At 42.5% G+C, this 27,062-nt stretch overlaps 3 protein-coding genes across 3 annotated transcripts; all 3 read right to left on the bottom strand.

The window, feature by feature from the left end:
- Positions 1-48: 48 nt before the first annotated feature.
- On the bottom strand, positions 49-15,819 carry LOC146578411 (asialoglycoprotein receptor 1-like). Its single transcript, XM_085259351.1, has 8 exons — positions 15,454-15,819; positions 15,278-15,379; positions 6,514-6,612; positions 4,903-4,968; positions 4,728-4,820; positions 4,504-4,646; positions 3,776-3,881; positions 49-1,496 (listed from the first exon to the last, which is right to left on the bottom strand). The coding sequence occupies exons 1-8, from the start codon at positions 15,506-15,508 to the stop codon at positions 1,348-1,350; spliced, it is 813 nt and encodes a 270-aa protein (XP_085115477.1). The 5' UTR covers positions 15,509-15,819; the 3' UTR covers positions 49-1,347.
- Positions 15,820-17,253: 1,434 nt separating this feature from the next.
- cyb5d1 (cytochrome b5 domain containing 1) lies at positions 17,254-20,476 on the bottom strand. The gene is made up of 4 exons (XM_085259439.1): positions 20,245-20,476; positions 18,759-18,835; positions 17,660-17,878; positions 17,254-17,547 (listed from the first exon to the last, which is right to left on the bottom strand). Exons 1-4 carry the CDS (start codon positions 20,366-20,368, stop codon positions 17,317-17,319), a joined length of 651 nt encoding a protein of 216 aa, XP_085115565.1. The 5' UTR covers positions 20,369-20,476; the 3' UTR covers positions 17,254-17,316.
- A 1,960-nt stretch (positions 20,477-22,436) lies between these two features.
- On the bottom strand, positions 22,437-23,312 carry LOC146578409 (cell adhesion molecule CEACAM20-like). The gene is made up of 4 exons (XM_085267813.1): positions 23,171-23,312; positions 22,846-23,091; positions 22,612-22,770; positions 22,437-22,474 (listed from the first exon to the last, which is right to left on the bottom strand). The coding sequence occupies exons 1-4, from the start codon at positions 23,310-23,312 to the stop codon at positions 22,437-22,439; spliced, it is 585 nt and encodes a 194-aa protein (XP_085123939.1).
- Between the last annotated feature and the right edge of the window lie 3,750 nt (positions 23,313-27,062).

Here is a 27,062-nt window from a genome sequence, read left to right as displayed (position 1 = left end):
CTTCCTTTTTAATGAGAAACAGGCAGCCATTCCCTGCCAAAGCGCCACTTTTCAGTTGATACTTCCCCAAAATCAACCAAAACCTACAAAAACTGTATGCAATCTGTGTGACGATAATACCATCATAATATCTGACACTGACACGGCTTTATTCAGATGCTTTAAAAAAGTTTTGTTGCTATAAAGCAGGGGTGTAGATATAGAGACCAAAACTATTTTTTGTAATCAGGCTGTAACATTTTTTATTTCTGCTTTGAACTTGGACATTTGAATGTGAGAGTCTGTGGATAAGGATGTCCTCCTTTAATGTCCACTAGGTTCGTCCCCTAGGTTGGAGTGGACAGCATTTCTACTTCAGGACCACAGACTTAGATAAGTTTACAAAATTACCACATCATGGTTAACTGACTCGAAGCATGGTTAAAGGTTACAGTGAAAATACTGTTAAAATATTATTAGATCTTGATAATTATTTGGCACTGATGAAACACCTTACTGAGATGTTACATGGCCTAGTCCAGCCCTTGATGTGTGTTTTACCCACATGTGCACAATACAGCATGATGACCAAAAGGATTAAAGCAAACTAACAAGAAAAGCAAATGTGCAGCCACAGATGATTAGAAATAGCAAAAAAAAAATAAAAAAATGTCATGTTCTAGCATATGCTTGGTCACAAGGACCCCATTTAGAGTTAGGGGTAGGGTTTGGCTAACATTAACCTCTTTATACATAATTGTATTCATTCAAATCGTAGGTTTTTTGAATAAAAAGTTCCTCATTAGTATGTAGCTAAAACAAAACCCAACTCCATGACCAAGTGAAAGTCCAACATTCAAGAAGTCAGAGGTCAGCCCTCAGTGAGGTTGTCATTTAAGAGGGAGGCAGACAGCGGGGCTGAGCAGATCTCACTGGAGCGCAGTTCTCATTCAGCATCTTCATGTCCCGACAGTGCTGTTGTTGTTGTATTTCCAGATGTAGCGTTGGGCGTCAGAGTTGTAGTGCAGGTAATGTTGGAAGATCTCCTCAGATTCTCCTCTGAGCACACTGAGGGCATCAGGACGCTCATTAAAGAGCTCATGTGTTGCAATTACAGGTCTCTCTCACTATTGTTTTTCCACAGTCTCAGTTTTAGTCCATGTTCTATTCAGTCTTTAAAGTAAACACCTTGGGAAATTTTCTACAATTTTCTTCTACAGCTCCATATAGCCTCATTAACTCTGGACCTGCTGGAGAGCGCCCCCTGTAGAGCAGTAAGTCCAGAAAGTGGGATATCTTCATTATATTATAAGTTTTTGCGGTGTAATCTGAGAGCAGATGTGGGCAAAGCCAGGGAAGCAGGTGTGTTCAGGCATTCACGGTAGGTTTCTGACAGATGAACTGCATCTTGATGGAGCAGTGCACGTCGTTCAGGAGTCCATCATCATAAAGGTGAGCGCAGTCTTCATCTCCGTGCCCGGTCAGGTTGTCCGGCTGCCCGGGTTTCCACCGCCTGGAAAAACACACATACATTACTTGTGTTTGTGAGCAAATTCTATGCAGAAGTGAGCATAATTGTCCTATTCTCATCTCCAGGGTTACAGCAGCTTTTGTCAAAGCTGGCATGGCTCATTTCTGCACTAAAAGCTGTGCTAACACTGAGTAAAGCCACAGGGAAAATGCTGCTTCTGCTAACATGCTAATTTTGTTTCTACAGTGTCTGACAGGAGGGATTTGCAGCTGGAAACCGGATATAAAATTCCCGCCAACTCTGGATCACTTTCTTTTTCAGTCGAGTCAGTCTCTTTAAGGGCAATCTGTGGACATGTGTGCATGTTTTTGTAATTTCCGAAAAACCTATTTGAAAAAAAAAAATACTAATAAAAGGCATGATGTGTCTTTGAGTATGGCCCAAACATTTGGGGAATTAAAGTCAATAAAAAGCAGGATGAAACATGAAAAAAGGAAAAAAGGAAAGTAAGTAAATAAGTAAGGAAGACTTGCAGACTCACAGACTTGCAGTCACAAAGCACAGTACAGAAAAATAGTAAATGGAAAAAAATAAGTTAAAGAAAAATGGAAAATAATTTTTAAAAAGTTTGGAATGGCTGGTTTGGCTAGTATGATGCCAGTATGGCTTTATGATTTTCATCCTCTTTCATCTGGAATTGTTTGATTTTGATTCTTTCCATATCATTAATGCAAGACAGAAGAGAGGTCACATCTGTTTGTTTTGTTTTTTTTTAAGACCAGGGGCCCGTTCTTCGTACCTCGCTAAGTAGGTTAGCCGGATTAGATTGTTGACGATTTCGCGTGATCCTGGATCAGTCGGTTCCCCGAAGCTCATCCGGGACTTGCTGTCATAGCAACAGAGCCGTAAGCGTAAACCTGCTCGGGAGCAGGTTTACTTTATGTAAACAGGATTAGATCGCGGCCACGCAGGTATGTCCGCTTCATTTATACGAAAGCAACAGCGATATTTTTCCACTGTTTCACCATAAATAAATATTATCAATGTAACTAAAGATAATGCAGCACTTGATCCTTTTATTGATGTCACACAGATACATACAGGTCATTTCCTAAAAAAGGGAAATGTACTATTAACATTCTATTACATGTATGTGATTATTACAGATGTAATTCATATTTCAGAGTAGTAATTGTAAATTACTTCGTGTAATCAAGATGAGAGACCACGGCTATAAAAGCGAAGGTGGATTTGGGAAGCCTGTCGCAGCCATGTCCTGTCCGTATACGCGACCAACCCATTGCGGAAGGTGCAAGATTGATAAGGAGAGTCCTCAGAATTCAGCGTATATTGCGGAACAGACAGGATCCTTTAGCTCAGCGCGACAGTGTGCTCATAGAGAGATATCGATATTCCCGTGAGGGTATTATTTACTTAACCAACTTGTTGACGAGGGGGTGCAGGACCACCACCTGTCTTTTTTTCCTCTGCCCTTTTCTTGGTTGCTGTTATGAACAAACTAACAGAGTATTACAGGCCAGTATTACCTTGCCAAGAGACGCAAAGCAATCTAAGAGATAAATATTACCATTCTGTAGAATACTCCTGTATTCCACTTTTACTTGTTCCCATGTTCTTGTGGGTCCTGTTGTGGCTCTAATGTGAAAGGGGATATAATATAACATATTATAATATAATATAATGCCATATGATATTGGACAATATAGTGTCATATGATAGATCTACCCTACCGCCTACTGGTGTTGGCCAGAGGGGCCGATGGCGCGATATGGCAGCCTGGCTACAACCTTAGCTGCCTCCACCAGTGTGTGAATGTGGGAGTGAATGAATAGTGGTATCGTACAGCGCTTTGGGTGCCTTGGAAAGCGCTATATAAACCCAATCCATTATTATTATTATTATTAAATTACCTACGAGTTTGATTTGTCAGCAACTTTCTGCCAGCCCTCTCTCCTTGCTTTTGCAGCCTTTGCAGTGTTCTCTTGCGTTTTAATTAAACTCTGAAACTCCTGAAATCCCTCACTCATGAGTTCTTGCTCTGCTGCCGGAAAATACCGAGCACGCCCCTTGGACATTTTCGCCGACCAATCAGCGGGTTGCCGATCAATGTTTCTACTATCGATGCGTAGCCCCTTTTACGACACCCAGTGATGTCACATTACTGCGTCCAGCTGTAGTAATCGTCAACAGCAGGTGTGTTCGGGGAACCGGATTAGCGAGCTCACGGTTAGCGCGATGATTTGATCTTGGATGTGTCATTTGATCTTGGATGTAGTAAGCGACGTACGAAGAACGGGCCCCTGGGCTCCACTGTGTACGGCGTCTGGTTCACCCACTCCCAGCGCCCAGTCCTCCAGTCAGACAAACCAATCCAGTAAAAGTGAGGCATGCTCCTGCGGGTCACAAAGTCCTGGACAGAGAGAAGTATAAAGTAATTTTTTCTTATTTTCTTGTCTGCAAACTACTAAAAAAATAAAATAAAATGCAGGATATTCATAACTTGAAGGTCCTTTGTGTAAATTCCACTTTTACCTCTAGAGGGCAGCATTTAAGCAGTGGATTTGTTAACATTAGCCTTGGTACAACGTCCTCATGTGACTTTGACTTTTCTCAGCCTTCCATTTTAAATAAAAACTTACTTGCTTAGTTAAAGATGCTTTTGACTGTGTGCACATAAAGTTTTCAAATCTTTTCTTAAATCCAGAAAATGTCAGACAGTACATCTTAAACCTCAACTCTTTATCTATGAGTCATTTTGAAGCTCTTTTCTAAGTGTTTCTGTCCTACTTCAGGCCTGCTCACAAAAAAGATAAATAAAATGTTGTCTTTATGGGTGAAAGAGTTAAATTATGTTTTAAAAAGTGTGCCATGCCCATGACATTGTCCACTGACACCTCTGAGGCTCTGAAGTCTCTGCTGTCTGAATTGTTGAGATGCTGTTAACCAGACACATTTTTACAAACTAGGAAACGTTACCATTCAAATAAAGACTGGTACATGTTGAATTATGTGACAAGTGTGGCAGGTCTTACCCACTCCTTGTCGTTGCGCAGAATGACCAGGTGGGCTTGTTGTGTTTCACACCAGTCTCTGGACTCGTTCCAGGACCGAGAATCACCGCTGAAGAAGTAACAGCTGGACTCAAACACAGTCCAACCCACAGGACAACAACCACCTGACAGAGAGAAACAGGTACACAGGTGTGAGCGTCAGTCTGCAGATGTGTATTTTCCTAATATAAATATGGTATACGCACTGTTGTTGATGACGTGTTCGTGGGAACATTTGATGGCAGCGATGCTCTTGCTCAGAGAGTCGATGACCGACAGCTGTTTCGGCGCCTCTGACACTGAACACACAGCACAAACACAGGTTAAACATGATGTTTGGAGTCATCACCAGCAGTATAATCTACAGGGGGGCAGACAAACCCGAGTTAAGCTGGTCCTTGTTGTTCTCAACAGCATACTGGAGCTGCTGAACTTGTTTAGCCGTTTCTAGAAACAAGGAGACTTAGCATGTTAGCATGTTTGGCAACTGGAACACTTAAAACGATGAGGTTTGGTTTAGACTTTCACATTGTTAGTGTAAGTCTGCATAAACCCCTTATGAGATAAATATTTTAGTGTCAGGGACCTGGGTCTGATGACCCAGGTGTCCTCTGCAGTTTTGGACTTATATTACTTGTTATAAGTATATTTGATGTATGGTATGGCTGTCACTGGTTTCCCTGATTGCAGGTATGTGTGTGTGGGTGTGTATATGGGTGTGGGTGCATCTGGTAGGCTGGTTTACGGGCACCATTAGGCCTGGTGGGTGTGCCCTGCCAGGTGGCTGGCCACACCTGAGGAAGATGTTCACACAAACCTGCAGATGATCGAGCCTCTTCGAGGGAGCTACTTAGCAGTGTGGTGGAGCTCTCTCTGATGCTGGATCGTTTTGTGAGACTTCCTGTTAGTTTCCCAGCTGGAAGTCAGTGAGTGTGAATTTGTCGCAGTGTAGTGTATTTACGGCTCCTTCTGTTATTTTCTCAGGAGAATTGCGGGACGAGAGGGCAGCAAGCACAGGTTACACGAACACTAAGGAGCACATGCACAGAGCACTGACACTGGATGAAGACACGGCACGGGAGTCTGGGACACACGGGGATTTATTGGTGAATTGTGTTTTAATATAAATGTGTCATTTTTAATTTAAATATGTTTCAATATCTAGTGTTATCTAGTGTTACATTGTCCACCTGTACCAGATAGCTGTAACTGTCATGATAGGCTGTGTGGCAGGCAGGCCGGAGAAGTGGACCCAAGAGCAGGACTCAGAACCGGCAGGTTAAACCTAAAGCACAGCTTTGTTGCTCAGAAAAAACTCCACATGGATAAAACGTCCAAAAAACCAAAACAAAACTCTGAACATAGGAACTGAAACACTGGAACTGAGCAACTAAACAGAAGTAGAAGACAAACACACAGCATACTGAGGGTAGCAAACATTAACGACACGACAGAGGGCAAAGGCAAACACAGGGCTTAAATACACAGTGGAGTAATCAGGGAATAGGAAACAGGAGGGAGACACAGCTGGGAGAAATTAGGGCTAACGCGACAGGGGGAAGTAAAATGGACACTGACATAAGACATGGACCTTCAAAGTATAACAGAAAACAAATCACATCGAGACACAGACTTGACACAAAACCTAAAAATTAAACTCATAACCAGGACCAAACTGAAACCTAGAATAATAATAATAATCAAAACAGCACAACTAAAGAATCAGAACATAAATCATAACACAGAAGAAGAAGAATACCAAAACACAAGAAACTGAAAATGCTGGGTCAAAATGACCCAGAACTGGGACAATAACTAGTTATGCTGTGGATCTAAACACCTTTAAGTTTGACGTATAAAATCTATGTAAGCTAACCACATTCAGATTTTTAAGTGTAGCAGAGTAATGTGCTGAAACTGTGTCCTGTTTTTGTTTTGTTTTTTTGTTTTTTGAGTGTTCTCCAAAAAGACGTTAACTAACAGGTGTGCTACCTTGAGTGTGATGCAGTGAGGCGTTCAGTGATTGGACGATCTTACTGAGGTTGGAAACTCTCTGCTCCAAAGTCCCCAGACGATTTGACATCTTCCTGTCTGAAAAAAGAGATGGCCAAGGTCAACTGCACACATCCCCCAAAAAGAGGAAATTCTTCTAGTATAGCAAACTAAACACTCTATAATACAATAAAATAGTGTAATAAAGAAATTTGCTCAACAAAATAAGACAAAACAAAAAATTTTCAGTAAAGAAAAATCATTAAAAGAACAAAATGAAACAAAACTAGAGATGATAAAATAAAAAGCTGATTTTAAAAACTGGCTCTATTACATAATGAAGATTCAATATAACAAAAACTGTAAATCAAATGACTTTTATCTTTCTATTCATTTAATAATTTAATTTCAAGATGATGTCATGTAAATATCTACTGTGTGATTAGAGTTTAGTTATCATTTGTTTTTCTCTTTGTCATGTTGAAGGATCAAAAATTATTTTCAATTACAAGAAAATTCTGTAAACCATCTTTGCAGTCACAGTGATTTTGCTACTAACGTACTCTGCTCGTGCTGATTCTAATAATCATTTTGCACATACAAGAAAAAGTTTGTACGTTTTTATTTCACTAGAGACTATAAAGAATACATATGAAGTGGAAAGCTGAGATGGTTGAGAGTGTGCAGTGGAGGGATCATTGATATATTGGACATATAGGAAAAGAGAAAGACCTCGAAGGATGTTTATGGATGTAGAGGTGGGATTTAGCATGTGGATTTGGACCCCAAATGCAGACCTAGACATGAACGGCTCAAGATGGTGGCATGTATGCACATATGCAGTGGCACAGTGCTTCCAACTACTGTGCACCTTTTTGTGTTTTTCTACTATTAATATTTTATTCCTTTTTTTTTTTTTTTTTTTTTTGCCTGTCCCGTTTGGCTCTTTTGCCATCAGAATTATTGTCTAAAGGCAAAGAAAGATGCCCAATGGATTTACTTTACCAAACTGACCATCCCAGCCTTGCCATATTATATTTTATTCCAACACAGTTGATGTGGGACACCCAGAATTTAGTTGTACAATAAAAAGGACAAAAGACTACTCTATTCTATTTCTATTTTAAAAGGCAGACTGAAAACGCAGAGCTTACTTATAATATTGGTAGTGTGCAGTGATGGGTGTTACGGCCCGGCTCTGCTAGGCGGCAGCGGACGTAACATAAACGAGCCCAGAGACCAAGGAGTTAGATAGGAAGACAAACATAAGGTTTATTAACACAACTGAAATCCGTTAGTGAAACAACTCACTAGGCAGCAGAGAAACTTTAAACAAACACCACGATTAATAACACCAGTAGAGCACTGCTCTACTAAACGTCTCGCAGGAGGCAACACAAAACACAGGCAGAAGGCAAAAGGCAAAAGGGAGGGACTCTCTGTACAGTCTGTTCAAATCAACAAGTCCCTCGACGAATGAAGACTCCTCAGCCTTTTATACTATCCGTTAACTGCAGTCAGCTGTGTCACTTGTCATAACTGCAGACAGCTGTGTCACTTGTCATAACTGCAGACAGCTGTGTCACTTGTCATAACTGCAGACAGCTGTGTCACTTGTCATAACTGCAGACAGCTGTGTCACTTGTCCGTCGTACTCCAGGCTCCTGCGGCAGCCAATGGTGTGCGTAGTCTGACAGGCTCGGGTCCGCATGAAGTTGGGGCGGGCATATGTCCGGGCCAGCCAATCCCCCGTGAGTCCTGGAGCACTGTAGCTTCCATGGAGGAAGGCGGGGCCACCTGAGGCCAGCGGCCGTAACACCCCTCCCCTTAAAATACCAACTATGTTGGGCTGAAGCCAACGTTACAGAGCAAAAACAACAACAAAAGACAAAAGCAGTAAAACATGTTTACAAACGGGACAGACCGTCGGCTAAAACATTTTCAGTCCCCTTTTTGTGGTGGATACTTAAGTTGTATTCCTGCAACAACAGAGCCCAGCGCATAAGGCGCTGGTTGTGATTAAACATACGCACCAGGAACACAAGTGGGTTGTGGTCTGTGTACACGACAAGAGGCAACATGCTGGACCCCAGGTACACGTGAAAGTGCTGAAGAGCCAACAACAAAGCCAGGGTCTCCTTTTCAATGGTGGAGTAGTTTAACTGATTTTTATTGAACTTGCGGGAAAAGTAACAAACGGGGTGGTTCAAACCCAGCAAGTCTTCTTGCAACAGCACTGCCCCAGCCCCGACAGCACTGGCATCAACCTCGAGTTTGAATGGTCGCGTCAAATCAGGTGCAGCTAACACAGGAGAATGGCAGAGGAGGGCTTTTGCACTCTCAAAAGCATCCTGACACTCACTCGACCAGCTAAACTCAACCTTTGGGCTGAGCAGGTCAGTCAATGGCTTTACTACAGAGGAGAAATTCTTACAAAAGTTCCTGTAGTAGCCCACCATCCCTAGAAACCGACGTAACTCACGCCTGGTGGTAGGCGTGGGAAACTGTTTAATCACTTCCACTTTGGCATCTATGGGCCGGACCTGTCCACGTCCCACCTCCCTGCCTAAGTACGTCACAGTAGCTTTGGCAAACTCACACTTAGCTAAGTTGAGAGTTAGGGTAGCTTGTGCCAAACGGTGAAATACCTGTTGTAACGTTTCCAAATGATCTTGCCATGTTTCAGTGTAAACTACTAGATCATCTAGGTAGGCACTGCAGTTGGACAGACCACGGAGGACTTTATTTACTAGCCTCTGGAAGGTGGCAGGAGCGTTACACATGCCGAAAGCCATGACTGTGTACTGTAAAAAATCATCGGGTGTAACAAAGGCAGCGATGTTAGAGGCACGTTCAGTTAAAGGGACCTGCCAGTAACCCTTAAGAAGATCTAACTTGGAGACATACTGAGCAGTCCCAATACTGTCTACACAATCCTCAACCCTTGGGAGAGGATGTGAGTCAGCCACAGTCACAGAGTTCACCTTCCGGAAGTCTGTAATAAAACGGGGCGAGCCATCTGGCTTAGACTCCACTATACAAGGCGAGCTCCAGGGGCTTTGACTGGGCTTCGCTAAACCATGTTGCAGCAGATAGTCAGCCTCCTGTTTCATGAGCACGCGCTTATGGGGGCTGGCTCGATAAGGATGCTGCTTAATAGGTTTAGCGCCCTGGACATCAATGTCATGCTCCAGCACCGTAGTGGAAGTTGGCACATCCCCGAATAAACAGGTGTATTCCCTAATTAAGGCAATTATGTCCTCTTGCTGCTCTGAAATCAGATGCTCAAGCAAACCCGGCAATGCTTTTAGCATTTCAGAATTAGACAAACGGGGTCTAGAACAGGTGGGGTAACATAGTTTTAACCCATCACCCCCATCCGCCCCTCCTTCCTCCAGGTGGCTTGAGGCTACAATAGGAGCACAGAGCCCAGCAGGCTTTGGTGTTGACCGCGGATGGTACAGTTTCAACATGTTTACGTGACAGACACGTGTTTTGCGTCTGCGGTCGGGAGTGCAAATTACATAATCTGTCTCCCCTCTCTTTTCACAAACTTTAAATGGGCCACTATACCTAGTAGACAAGGCTGAGCCAGGGACAGGCAAGAGCACGAGAACCTGGTCACCCACCTGAAAGGTTCTTTTAACAGAAGCCTTATCATAATGGCGTTTCATCTTTCCCTGTGACGCGGCAAGGTGTTGCTTAGCCAGAGCGTTGGCTTGATTCAAACGCTCACGGAAGTGTTTTACATAACTGCTGACGTTTGTTTTGAAAACCCCTTGTGGGCTCAAAAACGCCTCTTTCAGAGCTTTGAGGGGTCCCCGTGGCCTATGGCCAAATACTAGCTCAGAGGGACTAAACCCAAGTGACTCCTGAACGGCGTCACGGGCAGCAAATAACACAAATGGAACACCCTCGTCCCAGCTTTTATCACTCTCCAGGCAGTATTTGCGTAGCATCGTCTTCAAGGTCTGGTGCCACCGCTCTAATGCACCTTGCGATTCAGGATGGTAAGCAGAGGACACAATATGCTTAACACCCAGAGTGCTAACTGCTTGTTTGAATACCTTAGACTGAAAGTTCGAGCCCTGGTCGGTTTGTACGACCTTAGGCAAGCCAAACACTGAAAAGAAGGTTGTCAACGCCTTAACGACAGATCTCGCTGTAATTTTATGTAACGGGACAGCCTCGGGGAAGCGGGTAGCGGCACACATTATCGTGAGTAGGTATTGCTTTCCTGATTTTGTTCTAGGTAGTGGACCCACACAGTCTACTATGACATGGTCAAACGGCTGATCCACTACAGGAATGGGACACAACGGAGCCGGGGGTATGACCTGATTGGGTTTACCTGCAATCTGACATACATGGCAACTGTTGCAAAATTTAGAAACATCACGCTTCATACCAGGCCAAAAGAAATGTTTTAATAGTAGCTGGTATGTTTTTGTGATGCCCAAGTGTCCTGACCACTGGCTTTCATGGGCAAGGGCCAGGATCTTCTGCCGGTACGCAGAGGGCACTACAATCTGCTTGACCTTACTCCAATCTGCACCTTCTGCACCTGGTGGAGACCACTGACGCATTAGAACATCATGTTCTATGAAATAGGCTTGTTGCTCCTTTTTGGCTTGCTCAGCACTTACCATACGTTTGAAACAGCTCTTTATTGTTTCATCAGCTAATTGAGCTGCTGACAGCTGATCTCTAGTCAAAGGCAGTACAGAGTCCTTAGGAAATGGATCAGGCTCCTCGGGCGTCACAGAGTCTGGAGGTGACAGAACATTGTTTCTGTTAGTGGGTACATCATTCTCCCCGGAAAACGAGGACATCAACACAGAATCAGAGAGGGCAATATCAGTATCTTTCCGAGCTTGTGCTCGAGTAATTGCACAGGCTGGATACAGCCCAGGGTGCATAGACACATCAGAAGTTTTCTGATTCAGGGGGTTGTCTAAAACCTCCAGACGAGGGAGCACTACCCCTCCTGCGATGTCGTTGCCCAACAGCATGGCCACACCCTCTATTGGCAAGGCCGGGCAAACAGCAACAGGGAAAAATCCTGTGGCAAGGCTAGATTTAATAAAAATTCTGTGAACTGGTCTAGGAGCGTAACCCATCTCTATCCCCCGCAGAACAGAATTAAAACCACATTCACTTTTAGCAGAAAATGGTAATACACTTGAGAGGATGACAGTTTGAGAACCTCCAGTGTCCCTTAAAATACGCACAGGTTTTAACTCGGATGGGTTGTCTGTTAGCGATACTAAGCCATCAAAAATGAATGGTTCGAAACAGGGGTCAGGCACCCTACCACCACACTCATGGTCCTCGTGACGGGCCTCAGCTTTTACAAAACCCACCCCTTTGGGTGGCTGAGCATGTGATGTTTTGCGTTTTAATGCTAAACAGTCAGCAATCACATGTCCGGTTTTATGACAGTAAAAACATTCACGGTGTTCCCTGGACCCAGACTCTTTAGCTGTGTGGCGCTGCTGCACAGGGCTAACCCGTGGCTTCTCACTGTCAGTAAATGAGGCTTTGTGAGTGAGTACAAACTCATCAGCAAGAACAGCAGCAGATGTTAGTGACGTCACTTTCTGTTCATTCAAATACAGCACAATACGCTCAGGAATGCATTTCTTAAAGTCCTCTAACAAAACTAGTTCGCGCAGAGCGTCATAGTCAGTCGCTTTTGACGCAACACACCACTTATCAAAGAGAACCCCCTTTTCTCTTGCAAACTCCACATAAGTCTGCGACAGCAATCTCTTTTGCTGGCGAAACCTCTGCCTATAGGCCTCTGGAACTAGCTCATAGGCCTTCAAGACAGCTGCTTTAACACAGGAGTAATCTAAACTGTCCTTTAAAGAAAGAGCAGCCACCACCTCTTGAGCTTTGCCGGACAGTTTGCACTGTAGCAAAAGAGGCCAAATCTCACTAGGCCACTGCAGCGCGCCAGCGATTCGTTCAAATGCTGCAAAGTATGTATCCACCTCAGTTTCTCTAAAAGTGGGCACTAAAGAAATGCACTTATCAATTTTAAAAGCAGGAGTGGACGTGGAGGTGGGACCGGAATGAACAGCAGAGACAGATGAGGCTTGAGACTGTGACTCCAGCTCAAGCTGTCGGAGCCTAACGGCCTTGTCCGCCTCTATTTCCAGCCTCCTTATTTCAAGCTGAACCCGCCGGTTCTGAGCCTTCTCCTCAGCCTCCATCTGGAGACGTGCCAGCCGCACCTTCAGCCGAGCTCCTTCTCTCCCTTCGGAACTCCCAGAAGAGAGTGGATCATAGCGAGGAAGCGTGCGCGGCGTTTTTCCCCGCTCATCCCCCTCACCATCCCCACTGGAACCATTTTGGCCCTCTTCAACTACGGCAGCTTGGCTTGGCACACCAGAGACCACAGGCAAAACAGGCGCTTGAAGCACACCAGCTCCCACCAACTTGTCCACCACTAAGGCTTTAATTTCACTCTTACGGAGAGTTTTTGAAACCTGCAGCTGAAAGTGATCCACAATTTGCAGCAAATCATTTTTGCGACAGCTACTAATAATCCCTAGAGACGGGGCAGCTATAAAGTGCTGCAAACAAAACGCAGCTGACATAGTGCTTAATCTTTAGCCAACTCAATCTCTCTTTTTTCTTTTTTTTTTTTTGTAACCCCCACTCCCAGGAACAAAGACCCCCTATGAGAGATCCCGGACGAGCCCCCACTTATGTTACGGCCCGGCTCTGCTAGGCGGCAGCGGACGTAACATAAACGAGCCCAGAGACCAAGGAGTTAGATAGGAAGACAAACATAAGGTTTATTAACACAACTGAAATCCGTTAGTGAAACAACTCACTAGGCAGCAGAGAAACTTTAAACAAACACCACGATTAATAACACCAGTAGAGCACTGCTCTACTAAACGTCTCGCAGGAGGCAACACAAAACACAGGCAGAAGGCAAAAGGCAAAAGGGAGGGACTCTCTGTACAGTCTGTTCAAATCAACAAGTCCCTCGACGAATGAAGACTCCTCAGCCTTTTATACTATCCGTTAACTGCAGTCAGCTGTGTCACTTGTCATAACTGCAGACAGCTGTGTCACTTGTCATAACTGCAGACAGCTGTGTCACTTGTCCGTCGTACTCCAGGCTCCTGCGGCAGCCAATGGTGTGCGTAGTCTGACAGGCTCGGGTCCGCATGAAGTTGGGGCGGGCATATGTCCGGGCCAGCCAATCCCCCGTGAGTCCTGGAGCACTGTAGCTTCCATGGAGGAAGGCGGGGCCACCTGAGGCCAGCGGCCGTAACATGGGAATAACGGCGTTACAAGTAACAGCGTTACTAATGGTGTTTTTTTTTCAGTAACGAGCAATCTAACTAATTACTATTTCTATCGTTACAACGGCATTAGAGTTACTAACAAGGAAACGCCGTTCGTTACTATTTTTCAACAAACAGACGGTTGAAGCTGTGCTCAGCTTACCGCATCTTATATCAGTCACACGGAAGTAGCTGTAAGTAATCTGGACGCTACAGCTTTAAGCAGCTGCGCGCTCCCGCGGACGGTAATCACGATCACTGTCTAGCACAACACCTAGAGCTAAGGGGGCAAAACAATCGCATGAGTGCTGCTGTTTGACTGAGGAAGAATAAAGTAGTCGTGGTAAGACAATCACATGACCACTTAAAGACAAAGCAACAAGGTGATAGATACCAGTTTGTAAATTGTGTTGATAGGCCTCGTAAAACCAGAGTCATTGTAGCACTCTCGTGTGATGCAACAAGTCAATAATCACACGTTTACTGTCTAAGGAAAGTGCTAGCAAGCACTCTCTGCTTATGAGCAAAAAATAAAATAAAAACAACAAAAAAACAGGAAGTTTTAGGAGTGACGGCGAGAGAGAGAGAGACAGCAGAAAGAGAGAGAGAGAGTTTTGAGATGTGAGAGATTTGTGATGTTTAGCGTGTTTGGAGTCTGTAGTTAATGTGTTGTCTTGTGTAGTTAGTGTGTGGTGTTGTGGATAGTTTTGTGTTTGTGTCAGAACAATGAGGCGACTGCTGTCTCCAGGTAGAAACAGGAGTGATACACCTGCTGCTGTCAGACCTGCAGGTATCAGGCTGTGATGTTCTCCTTTATAGTGGACAGAAATTGTGTTTTTGGAGTGGCACAAATAATTTGTGGCATCTTATTGAAGAACAGCTGATCTGTAAATAGTTTGAAATGGTTATTTTAAAAAATCAAGGTAAAAGGTAAATGGATGTAAATAACTTTGTTTGCAAACTTGTGCATAGGATTTTAAAATTGACAATTTATATTTGCATTTAAAGTTGTGAAATATGATCATTAAACATGTTTGTGGTTGTTACAGAAAAAAATATAACCTTTTCTACTCTGATATTATGTTTTTGTCTGATTTTAGACCAATTGTGTTAATACAGTATGTCAAAATGAAAACATAACTGTAAATTCAGACACGTGAGTTTGTGCTGAAAAGAATGACACCAAACAAGGCAAAGTAAATAGTTTTTAAAGGTAAAATGTGGAGGGAACATCAAAAGTAGTTAAAAATGGCCAATTATACCCTGGACCCCAGAGGGTTAAACGTTTTTTTAAAGTAACGCAATAGTTACTTTTCAAGTAATTAATTACTTTTAGAATCTTGTAACTCAGTTACTAACTTGAAGAAGTAACAGTGGTCACCACATTTAACCTAAACTAGAATGTGTGTGTGTGTGTGTGTGTGTGTGTGTGTGTGTGTGTGTGTACACGCACTTACTGGTACTTCCCATCACTATGATCAGAATCAGCAGGACCACGACGATCAGACCAGGAAACAGCCACCGTCTGAACCTGGATGCAGATGAGGGTGCTGGACTGTCTGCTTGACAGACGCTCAGTTATTACAGGTGCACGCTACAACCAAGACATTCCCAACTTAAATGAAACGGATACCTGTGAGAGAGAGCGTCGTCTGGTCCCAGTAATTCTCATAATATGATTCCTCCATTCTGCTCACCTCTTACTGTGGTTAAAATAGAGTCAGTCAAGTTACAGTACCTTTGGAGAGACGAACAAAAGTCTCAAAAACTACCCGGTGATGCCTCCCTTTATTACTTTCAAGTTAAACCGTAAAGTTATTTTAAACGTATTAAATATAAATTGGATCAAAGTCGTTTAAAGGAATACACCTGTAGCTGGATTTATGTAGATATTCAGTATATAAATACACCTATGCTAATCTCAACAAAATCAAGTTGTTCTTTCTACCAAACTCACTTAAATATCAACACTAATTCAAACTAATAATGGAGAAAGAATAAAGTGCTCCTCACCTCTGCTCTGCCTGTGAAGAATCAGCTGGAAAGCATCAGATAAAAGTTTACATCACCTCCTCCCTCCCACCCACCAAGTAAGAAACTATGTGCAAGTACCCGTTTTATTAAGCGCATCATAATTATTTTTGAGGATTTAGCTCCTGGTCTCACATCCTATTTTAGTATTTTCTGTAAAATGAGCCTCAGAATTTCCCTTTTGTTCAGAAACATTTTCTCCCAGGGAGGGAAGCATTCCTCAGTCTGAACTTCCCTAAAATCAACCACAGTGTTCACAAATTCAAACTATGTGTAAATGCAAGATCACAAACAAACACAGACATGTGGTCTTAAACTTTAACACAAGATAACCATAAACACAAAGCTCGATATAAAACAAGAGCTGCTCGGGACACAGTGTTCATCTAAACCTTAAATGGTTTAATTGAAACACCTTAAACTGTGGAAAACCATCTGGATCCGTTTTTCTATGACATTAATTCATAATCACATTAACATTCACCAGGTTTTAGGGGATGGTCTCAAGTACAATTTTAGTCACATGTTTGCATTAAACATAATGTTCCAACAGCAGCAAAAAGGCCACACTACCATTAATGGAAACTTTAAGTGTTAATACAATTTAAACAGGTGAATTTAGATTATAATTTAAATCTGAACAAAAGTAAAGGACCTATAACAGAGCCCTGTGGAACTCCATGACCTGTAAGAAAACACTCTGTGACACCCCATTCTGGGTTTTGTTACTCACAGTGTTCTCAGATGGTTATGCCATCCAGAGATACGCCAACTAGAGGCTAAAAAGCTTCAGGTCTGACTTTTACAGGCTTGTTGTACATCTATACATGTGTTTTACTGACGTTAACTTCCACTTTTTTAAGCCTTTAGTTGTAGTACGTTATATGTTATTAATATATATCTCATTCTACCTGAAATCTATTATTTGTAAAGGTTGTAAACATGTTAATTTCACCTGAAGACTTGAATATTTTAACACGGGAGTCTATGGGGCCTGACTCACTGGAGTGGACACTGAAGGAATTGCAAATGAATTAGGTTTAAACCAGGGGTGGCCAACATTTTCTCTTCATATTCATCTCGTTATATTTAAAGATGTTTAAAGATGTGAGGGGCTGAACTGATAGATGTAAAAGAAGATGTAAAATTAAGTTAAATGCAAGGAAACAACATATAGACAGATAGACCAAACAGAGTTTGGCTCTGGATCAGCCTCTTGATGCACAAAATTTGCCAACTGCTTAGCTCAGTTAGCCATCAGGGGCCTCAGCTAACCCTAACTGAGTCTCCAGTGACTTTGTGGGAGTCCATCTGTGCTAATGTGCAGCTCAGATTGGCCTTTAAAGAGAATTTAAGGTCTCTCTTTGGTGAAAACTTTCATCAAACGACAGTTAGAAAAGGCACCTGTTAGCACAGCTTTAATAAAATAACTGTTATGTTCTAGTCCACAGTTCAGGGTCAGAGGTCAGCCCTCGGTGAGGTCATCGTTGTAGTGGAGGAGGATGGCGGGGGTGAATGCGTCTCGGTCCAGACGCAGCTGTTCGAGCTCGAGGTCATTGTCTGGGACATTGTTCTCACTCAGCGTCTTGTTCATGTCCAGGACGGCGCCGTTGTATTTCCAGGTGTAGCTGCGGGCATGCGAGTTGTATCGCAGGTAGCGCTGCAGGATCTCGTTCAGAGTCTCCTCTGAGCACACCTGAGGGCATCAGGACACACACTGTGTTTGTAGCTAAACGTCTTTGTGACCGTTAACCACATCATGAAGGCGCAGTTACCCAAAGTGCATCTGGCTGAGGTGATGTGCTCACCTCCATCCGCTGCTCCTGTGACGTCAGCGTGTTGATGATTCGCATCCACCTGGTTTTAGCGGACAGCAGCCCCACCTCGTATCGGCTATCTCTCCACCACGGCTGTCCGATGTCGCTGTCCCAGTCGGAGCGCGGACCGTTGGGGGGGATGTGCAGGAAACGCCCCCTGGGGGTGTAGTACGCCACACAGCAGGTCAGAGGGTCCACGTACTTCAGGATCTGAGGACAGGTGGGAAATTAATTTACTATCTTTTTACATTGACAGCACAGGAGCATAAAACCACCAGATGCTGTTTCAGGTTTCAGGTCTGAGGCGGGCCACTGCCCACAGACTCCAGATCAGAGAACTGAAATATCCTCATGAAGTAAAAGCAAAACCTGCTGGAGAAAACAGTGAAGTGTGTTTACTTTAACTGTTCAAGTACAAAGCAACAGAAAATGTTGTCTGATTATCTTTAGCTGAACTGTGATAAGAATTTTTATTTCTCTATATTTTCTATACGAGAAAATTATGTGACCTGGAAACTGATTCTGACCACTCACACAAGCCTAGAGAGCAGTCTGCACTCCCATGGAAACCACAGGTCTCTAGGAAAAAGTGTTTTTTTTCCTGAAAGTTGCTCGAGGTTGGAAGGATTTGGGCTGACTGAGGCTCGAGGCCTGTGTGACTTGGGCTTAAACCTCAAGTGAAGCTTCCTGTAGAGAAGATTAAACAACAGTATCTCAATTTTCTCCAAATCAGAACTCAGTAACAGGCGAGTACATTCAGGTGAAAACACTCTTCAGCAGGATTAGGAATGCACGACTATTACTCAAGCTGCCCTTAATGACAGGTGTAGGAGATGACTGAGTGTGACTGTGGCTCAGGAGGATGTTTGATTCCAGCATGCTGTAATGCCCTTCAGCAAGACACTGATCCCCTGAACGGTCCCAGAAGCATCCATACAAGCAGTGCGAAAGTGCCTAAAGTTGAAAGATGAAGTAAAATCTAAGACATAAATGTAGCTTAAGTAGTAAAAATGAACTCTTGGGTCTGTGCTACAGTAGAAAAGCTCTGCACAGTCTAACACCAGTCCACGTAAGTTTGATCGGCACTCACGTCTTCAGTTTTGGGGTCAAACCAGCTGCTGATGTCCTTCCCTGCAAACTCCATGATGGGCAACAGCAGAACATCACCTGCAGACAGAAACACATGTTACCCTCATAAACACCATCTTTCTTAATACTCTCCACCTGAGAACTCCCACAGTGGTGTCTGATTTTAACCCACTTACATTTTAAGAAAGCTGTAGGAGGAAATACTACACAGATGTTTACTTATACTCTTTCAAATTAACATTACAAAGGCTTTCAAACAGCAACAAAACAAGCTGATCATAGAGTCTAAAGCATGAAGCCAGTGTTGATGGAACAAAAACTGCAGTTCCTCTAATGTCCACTTGAGGCTCCAGCAGCGAGTCAACTTTAAGGAAAGATTATTTTAAAGTGTCTTTGTTTTCAAAATAAAAGTGTCCAATTAGTAATTGGAAGGTAATGTTAGGTGAGGTAAGGTAATGAATGTTATGAAATCTCACATTTTCAAAATAAAACCTAGAGTTAGTTAAAAGAATTCATCATTTTCAAAATAAAAGTGTATTAGATAGGAGATGGTAACAGGATGCTATGAAATCTCTGATTTTCAAACTAAAATTCCACCTTTAGTTATAGGAATGCATCAAAATGCTTAAAAGTGTAATTTTTTCAGAGTAAAACTGTCCGATCAGTTATTAGAGGAAACAGGATGCCTTGAAATATTAAGATTAACTTCCACACAAAGTTAATTCATCCAAGCGGTTTAAATATTCTCTTTCAAACTATTTGGGTCATTTACCCACCTTCGGCTTTTTCATCTAATCTAATTTATGTATTTATACACATAATTTAAACAGTAGCTGATCTAGTTCATCTTTAGATGTTACAGTCAATCATTAGTTGTGTCTTTAAAATATTACAAGCAAAAACACTTTTTTTTTTAAATCGGTCTTTGACGCTTCAGTGCAGAAATGCCTGAAATGACCACCAGAGGGCAGCCTCTTGCAGTAAATGACTTGAGGTCCTCGTGTCATTTCATCCACGAGCTCCATCATAACAATAATAATAATAATAATAATAATAATAATAATAATAATAAGAAGAAGAAGAAGAAGAAGAAGAAAAAAAAACCCCAATATGCAGCAAGCACCATCTTTTGCATACAGTCTATGGATTAAATCAATGAACTGAGTGGGAAAACTGTGATCCACGTTTTCAGGGATTATTTTTTATTTATTTTTTCCCTTTGTTGTCATTTTGTGTCTTTGTACTCTGCGAGTCTTCATGTCGGACACACAAGTCTCACACACACAGTGCAACTCCTTCTGGTTGCTCGCTGTGTGGATTAGCAGCAGGAACAGACACTTCCGGAAACTCGTTTTCCTGTTGTGTAACTAAAGAGTCAAAAACAGGAATCACTCTCACTGACTCTGACTTCTCACAGAGGCACTTTGTGCTTTTCAGCCTGCCCTGTCTTCAACTGGTGACGCAGTAATCTACCTGCTGCGGCTCACCTTTGTACTGGCTCATCAGCGGGCTCAGGTCGTACACTTTGCCCAGAAACGACACCCACAGGTCCTCCGCCGTGTTGTGAGCCGCCACCTCCGAGGGAGTGAAGTACCTGGGCCGTCCCATCATCTGCAGGCGGGTAGCTGTGTCCAAGTCACGGAGAAACGCGGAAAAACAGCCCCGGTTCAGGTTTCGCCGTCTCCATGGAGCGCTGTTGACACGCTGCCATGGCAAGAGACGCCGAGGGCGGGGCTTCTGTTCATTGAAATACACGTGTTTATCTCGAGATCTAAAAATGACCTGAATCGATTTAATCAATAAAGATAGGGATGGTTTTATTTCCTAAACATTAATAAACTAATTAAAATTAATAAATTAACTGTATGTATTTGTTAGAATCATTACTCTCCGGACAGTAAAAATTTCAACTCTACCCACCTGTAAATATCACCATGTTGTCTCATCCCGCAGCAAATTAAAATAATGACCCAGGAAACATCAATTTGAAAATAATCAAATGTATCTGACTGATCAAATGATTATCAGAATGATTTGATCAATAATACTGTTTTTTTCCTTAAAGTGTCCTTAATACTCAGTAGTTGTTCATCCAGCATCTGCACCAGCCTCTATGCTTCTTTAACGTTTTTATTTTGAAGGATTCAGAATGGCTCTGTTTCCTCTTATTGTTTAGTGCAGTGTAGAGACCAAGCAGATCCATAAGAGTATTTACTCCTTTAATTAGACATTATAATCATTTGGTCCTTTACTTCAAGAAATTTTCTCTAACTGGACCTTTTTAAATGCTAGCTGAATACCACTCATGCCATTTTATTACAAATGAAGGACTAGTTCTGTGCTTTGTTGTTCTGTTTTTGCACATTTCTGTCCAGTTTGAATGTGTTTGATCAGGCGCTTCTTTCTTGGTCAGCACCCTTGGTGGTGTAAAACTCACTTGACTGTGGCCTAGCTTTTTTCCTCTCAACTAAGGCTCAAAGTTTGGGTTTTTTTCCAGGCCTTGGCAAACATGATTACACATCCAAATAACGTGTCAGAGCAGGTGAGCTTGGAATGTGGCTCCATTTCTCTCTCTCCAAGAGATTTTCCTAACTTCTTTAAATTTAAAATTTTCCTTCTGAGATCTTTACTGTCATCACTGAGTCCTTGGACTGTACGTAGTATTGGTCAGTCCAATGAGTGCTGACAATTTTTCACCATTCATTTTCAAGTCATTAAACATGTATTTTGTTCAATCATTCCACTCTGTAAAATGAATAAGTCAAAGAAATTATTAAAAGCTCAAAATTACCCATGAAGAGTGCATATGAACTTCTGTTTACAACTCTAGGTATGTTAAGATTAAGGCTACGTCCACGGGTATTTTTGAAAACGGACGTTTTAAAAAATAATCCCATCCACACGTGAATGCAGAAATGAAGGAAAATGCTGCTATGAACATGCCAAAGCAACAGGTGGCGATATATTCCTCGCCGTGTAGAAATGTTGGCCAATCAGAAGTCTAGAAGCCTCGGTGGGAAATAGTAAACAAAGCTGGGGAATAGAAGCAGAACCCAGTCGTATGTGTGGAGGGACAGTAACTGTGTGTATGTAAGCATTTAAACACTGCAGAGAGTAGAATTAACAGTATTGTAGAAATTCATTTCACCGAAACAATAACGTGATGTCAAAAAAGGCGCACACCTTTAACGCTGCATTTTCTCCGTTTTTCTCGTCCACACTTTATAGCAAAAACAGAGTTTTCGAAAATATCCACCCTGGCCGGAGTTTTTAGAAATCTCAGTTTTCAGTGACCAAAAACGCCGTTTACGTGTGGACGAAAGGTGCAAACGCATAGAAAAAGCTGCGTTTTCAAAAATACCCAGGTACGTGTGGACGTAGCCTAAGACTCAGTCTATGCTGCTCATTTTGTCGGGTCTTTACATAAGTACTTCAAGATGAATAGTGTTTTGAAGTGATAAATCCTTGAACCTTTCCAGTTACTATTTTATGTTTTTAACTTAAATTACATTATTTTCTGGGTTAGAATCTTTTTTTTTCCTATTTCATAATTTATTTGAACACCTGGCTTAAACACAGATTTGTACACAGGCTTTGTTTTTGAATGAGCCTCAAAATCTTAGATAAAATTTACAATCAGTGCTCTTTGATGACATCCTCTTCATCCAATCCGTCGACCTCAAGAGCTCGGATGATCACTGGTGGGTGGATTGTTCCCTGCAGTCAGCAAATCAGAAAAGAAACACAGATGCAGTCTATAAAATGTTAACAGTTGTAGTTATAGACAGATATCTGTCATCAGTTCATTGATTATTGATTGTTTAATAATTGATCAGTGAATGAGTCAGTGTTACCTGTGGCTCTCTGTCGATGTAAAGATGCAACAAGAAGAGTGGAGATTAAATATGGACAGAACACCAGCAGGTAGCGAAGCAGTGTGAAGTCAAAATGCAGGGGGCGTGAGGTAGAAGGTGAAGGTGCTGATGTGGGCGGGGCTGTAGTCGCAGGTCTACCTGCAGATAGAATCCCATCTATTCAGGTAAACTTGTGGCTGAAATAAGACATGAAATGAGTGTGAAGCTCCTCACCTGTGACAGTGATCCAGCTGGATGGAGACTCTCCATGACTGCTGATGTCACACTTGTAGAGGCCTTCATCAGACCTGGAAACATGCTGGATGGTCATGTGACCTGTAGGCTGCTTCCTGATGAGGGAGCCATCTTTATAGAAAGCAGCTGGGAGGTTGGAGGGAGTGGTCTTTGTTTTACAGAGCAGAGTGACGTCATCTCCCTCCATCACAGGGAGGACAGGACTCTGCAGGATCACTGATCCACCTCAACACAGAGACAAACTACAGCATTTCATCCATTTACACACAGCTTCATCAACACTAACTCCACACACTCAGCTTACCAGTGACTGTCAGGTTAACCATGTTACTGATGGGACCCTCTCTGGACTCACACCAGTAAACTCCACTGTCCCATGTGTACATGTAGCTTATCGTACAGGTAGATCCAGACCATCTTCCAAAGTTCTTTCCACATTGAATCATCACTTTATTGCTTATGTTTCTCCTCAGAGTCCATCCAGCAGAGCTGTCATCGTCCTGACAACTCAGAGATACAAAGTCTAATTCAAACAGCTGAGAGCTGCTGGGACTCACAGTCAGACGAGCTGTGAAAATAGGAGAGGCTAGACTCATTTTCATGGCTGCTTGTGCAGTCGGTCCACACATTGGCTCACATGATTACAGAGATTATCATGATCTTGAAATATAAAAATAAAATTATTTTTTAAATTATTTTTCATCATAATATTACAATTTAATCAAAATAACTCGCGGAAGTCACACTCGCGGAAGCCGGTATATATATATGTATATACCCGCCAAAATGCAATGCATTTATTGAGACTTTCAACCCCAAGTAGGTAAACTATGGAGAAATGTAAGATAAGAAAAATATCTGAAGAAGATTTAATGTTGTCTGGGCAGATTTGTTTGCATTTACTTCTGACGAGAGCGGCCTACCAGTATGCCTAATTTGTGGATTGTCGATCTTCGGATCCGCATACATAATTGAGCAGCTATTCCCAACCATGAACTATGATAAAAACAAAAACCACTCACGCCTCACAGACGACAGCTCACAGTCCTGCGTAAAGATGAAAGTGACTTCGTACAGCCCCAGTCTGCAGACGCTGGGCGCAGAGGTTCAGGAGCAGAAGTCCCATTGTAAACAAACCACGGCAGACCCGACGATGTTTGCTGTACACATGCAGCTGGCTTCAGCTTTCCGGCACACAGCCCGACACATAACACAACATCAGAGAGAGCACAGACTATAAGGCGGTGTGGCTCAGGCGCAACCACCTCTCCTGCAGCAGCACTGCAGGCCACGCCCGCCATACAGGTACCAGGTAACCAGGTAAAATAAATATTCATGCAGAGATTTTGCGAATATTTATTATTCATTTTTTTAGGAGCGTAGTGTTTTTTCCAATTATTTTTAAAATTCAGGTTAAGGCTCTACATGCTCCGAAAGCCCAAATGTGATATAAGGATCAGTTTTTGTTTGCTACATGGATAATTTAAGTTCAGCTTTTTAATTGATTTAAATTGATTTTTTTGTTATAAATTTTTTAAGAGTTTAAAATGTGTTCATTACATAAATAAAATTTCATTTACTTTGTAGCATTTCGTGGACTTCATAAACAACACACTATAGTGGTTTATACAAAGCATAAAGGTAAAAAACAATGTATGCAGTGTTCTCTTCATTTTAGATGTCAAAAAGTATTTGCGGCTCCCAGTGTTTTCTTTTCAGTGAAAACAGGGTCCAAATGGCTCTTTGGGTCTTAAAGGTTGCTGACCCCTATTTTAGCCCAACACAGAGGCATATCAGTGGCCTGCAGCTATTACCGCTGCTGTTGGGAGAGGCGCAGTCCGAGGTTCTGAGCCTGCCGGCAGCCCCACAGCAGAGCTTCGATGACATCGGCAGGGCCATTTTGGATAGATTGGGCCTCTCTGTCCAAAATCATCGGCAGAAGTTCTGGATCATCACATGCAGCCAAATGACGGCAGCAGAACAGCTGTTTGGGACGCTGACTCTGGGGAGGAGACACTTCTCTACCCTGACGGTTTGTACCAATTTGGCTCATTTCAGTTACCTTCCAGAGCCTCATGGACCGGGTGCTGTGGCTGCATGCTGCATATGCTGAGACCTACCTCGATGATGTGATCCTGCACAGTAACACCTCGGCAGACCATGTGCAGCGGGTGGCTGTGGTTCTGGAGTCCCTAAAGCAGGCAGGCAGACCTCAAGGCCAAACTAAAGAAGTGTGCAGTTGGATAGAGGGAGGTACGGTATCTGGGATTCCACTTGGAGGGAGGGCAGGTGTGTCTACAGATGGAGAAGTAAGCCGCCATTGCATCCCGCACACACCCCAAGACAAAAAAGGAAGTGAGGCAGTCCATGGAGCTGCCTGGGTACTATGATCAGTTCATGCCTGGGTTCGTGGGCCTGACCTAGATCTGGTCTCATGGATGGATCAGTGCCAGGCGGCATTTGTGCAGGTGAAAAATGCTCTCTATGGGGAGCCGCTGCTCCACACACTACGAGGTTGAGGTGAGTCTTACCTCCTCGACCACCTCTTGAAACTGAAGTGAAACACATCAAAACTTTGTTAAGTCATGGTCATGTGACCTGGGTGTGTTGAACCATGCTTCCGTGCAGTGTTTTGAAACATATGAGCTTAAGAAGCTCAACACAGTCTTGAAACAACTGTTTCAAGATTCCCATCCCTAAAGATTATGAGACACAAAGTGATGAGCAAAATCTGGTGTGGATTCTGGGGGAAAATTGACATTTTCTGGATTTAAGCCTGGAAGAGATTGGACCTTTAAACTTTCACTGTAAATAAAGTGTGGTCACTTGGATCCCTGCCTGTATGTCCTCCCTCTTTCTCAAATGTGTACCTTAAAGCAGATAACATAGGCTGGAGGAAAGCATGTATAATGTAAGCAGAATTGGTCTTAGCACAGAACCCTGTGGAACTCTATAATTAGCATGATGTGGAAGCATGGTGTGTGTGACTAGTGCATTTATACACTATTCTGAATTTAATCATCTCTGGATCTCTTCCATAGCATGCCTTTGTCATGTTTTGTTAAAACATCCTGCTATGTGTTCCAGCATAATTGGTCACTTCCCACTAGTTAATCCAGGGATTACTGTGATATGACTGAAATCTGTTTAATAAAAGAAAAAATACAATAACTAAATGTCTGATTGTTGTAATTGCTAACAAAGTGTGGCTACTGTCTCTTTCTCCAGATCTTTACTTTCATATCTTGAGTAAAGAGTTAAAGAGTTTAAGAGTACAAAGAGTTAAATACTGTCTTTAAAACAAATGAAAATTAAAACCAGGTCAGTTTGAAAGAAAATGGTTTTTAAAAGGTATTATAAAACCTCTGCCTCCTTTTTATACATCTATACTTGTGTTTTACTGACATGACCCCCCTATTGAATAGAATAGATTTAATTGTCAATGTTACAAGAACAACGAAACACAGCACAAATTTTGCCTCCGTGGGGTCAATAAAGTCTTATCTTATCTTATCTCATCTTATTCTTGGTCCCAGTTGATTAACACTGCAGTGTTAATCAACTGGGACCAGGAATAAGATGTTGGGCCCCTTGTTGTGACACTGTGGTGTAGATTGTAGTTTTATTAAATCCTGAGACACACAGAAAGAAACCAGTGATCTAGAGTTTAGAGCATCCCATACATCCACCCTCTAATAACGTATGCTTTTAGCTTACTAGATGGTAAATGTAGAATAAATGCTGGATTGCTGTATTTACAGAACAGCTATGTTTGCAGTCTCTTCACCCAGTTCTTTACTTTTATATTTTGAGTCAATTATTTGGGAGAAAGTGATTTTTTACAAAAGAGCTAAAGAAAAACGATTTTGAGAGTTTATTCATGCATGCTATGTATGTCAGGAAAAGAACTCGCAGTGTTAATATTTCATTAGGAAAATGTTAATTGTTTCTTAAATAAATTATGCAAATAAATACTAAATTATGAATACATTTTGGGTGTAATTATAATGATTAAACATCATTATAGATTTTATTGCAGACATGCGACTTTAAAGCTATATAAAACCTCTGCCGACGCACGCTCTCTCTCCGTTTTTCCATGTCCTCGCTATGTCTCTCCCTCTCCCTCCCTCTCCTGAAAGCCTCAGACGTGGCAAAGATTCACGTACTCCATTTTTCACGAACTTTCTGTGGTT

This window comes from Mchenga conophoros, linkage group LG3 (assembly GCF_057382185.1).
Source record: "Mchenga conophoros isolate Kocher_MC1m ecotype Shallow Benthic linkage group LG3, M_conophoros_male_GT1.1, whole genome shotgun sequence".
Taxonomy (NCBI): domain Eukaryota; kingdom Metazoa; phylum Chordata; class Actinopteri; order Cichliformes; family Cichlidae; genus Mchenga; species Mchenga conophoros.
Note: the sequence above shows the minus strand (reverse complement) of the source record. Positions and strands in the feature narration are given on the sequence as shown.

Excerpts from the sequence above, each read along its gene's own strand:
- LOC146578411 (XM_085259351.1), bottom strand. The coding sequence starts at position 15,508 with ATGGAGGAATCATATTATGAGAATTACTGGGACCAGACGACGCTCTCT. Across the intron at positions 4,821-4,902 it reads CAAGGACCAGCTTAACTCGG|TGTCAGAGGCGCCGAAACAG; the intron begins GTTTGTCTGCCC and ends CTGTGTGTTCAG. Across the intron at positions 3,882-4,503 it reads TGCGCAACGACAAGGAGTGG|GACTTTGTGACCCGCAGGAG; the intron begins GTAAGACCTGCC and ends CTCTCTGTCCAG.
- cyb5d1 (XM_085259439.1), bottom strand. The coding sequence starts at position 20,368 with ATGATGGGACGGCCCAGGTACTTCACTCCCTCGGAGGTGGCGGCTCAC. Across the intron at positions 18,836-20,244 it reads GCTGATGAGCCAGTACAAAG|GTGATGTTCTGCTGTTGCCC; the intron begins GTGAGCCGCAGC and ends TTCTGTCTGCAG. Across the intron at positions 17,879-18,758 it reads TTGACCCCAAAACTGAAGAC|ATCCTGAAGTACGTGGACCC; the intron begins GTGAGTGCCGAT and ends ACCTGTCCTCAG.
- LOC146578409 (XM_085267813.1), bottom strand. The coding sequence starts at position 23,312 with ATGATTCAATGTGGAAAGAACTTTGGAAGATGGTCTGGATCTACCTGT. Across the intron at positions 23,092-23,170 it reads GGTTAACCTGACAGTCACTG|GTGGATCAGTGATCCTGCAG; the intron begins GTAAGCTGAGTG and ends CTCTGTGTTGAG. Across the intron at positions 22,475-22,611 it reads ACATCGACAGAGAGCCACAG|GGAACAATCCACCCACCAGT; the intron begins GTAACACTGACT and ends TGCTGACTGCAG.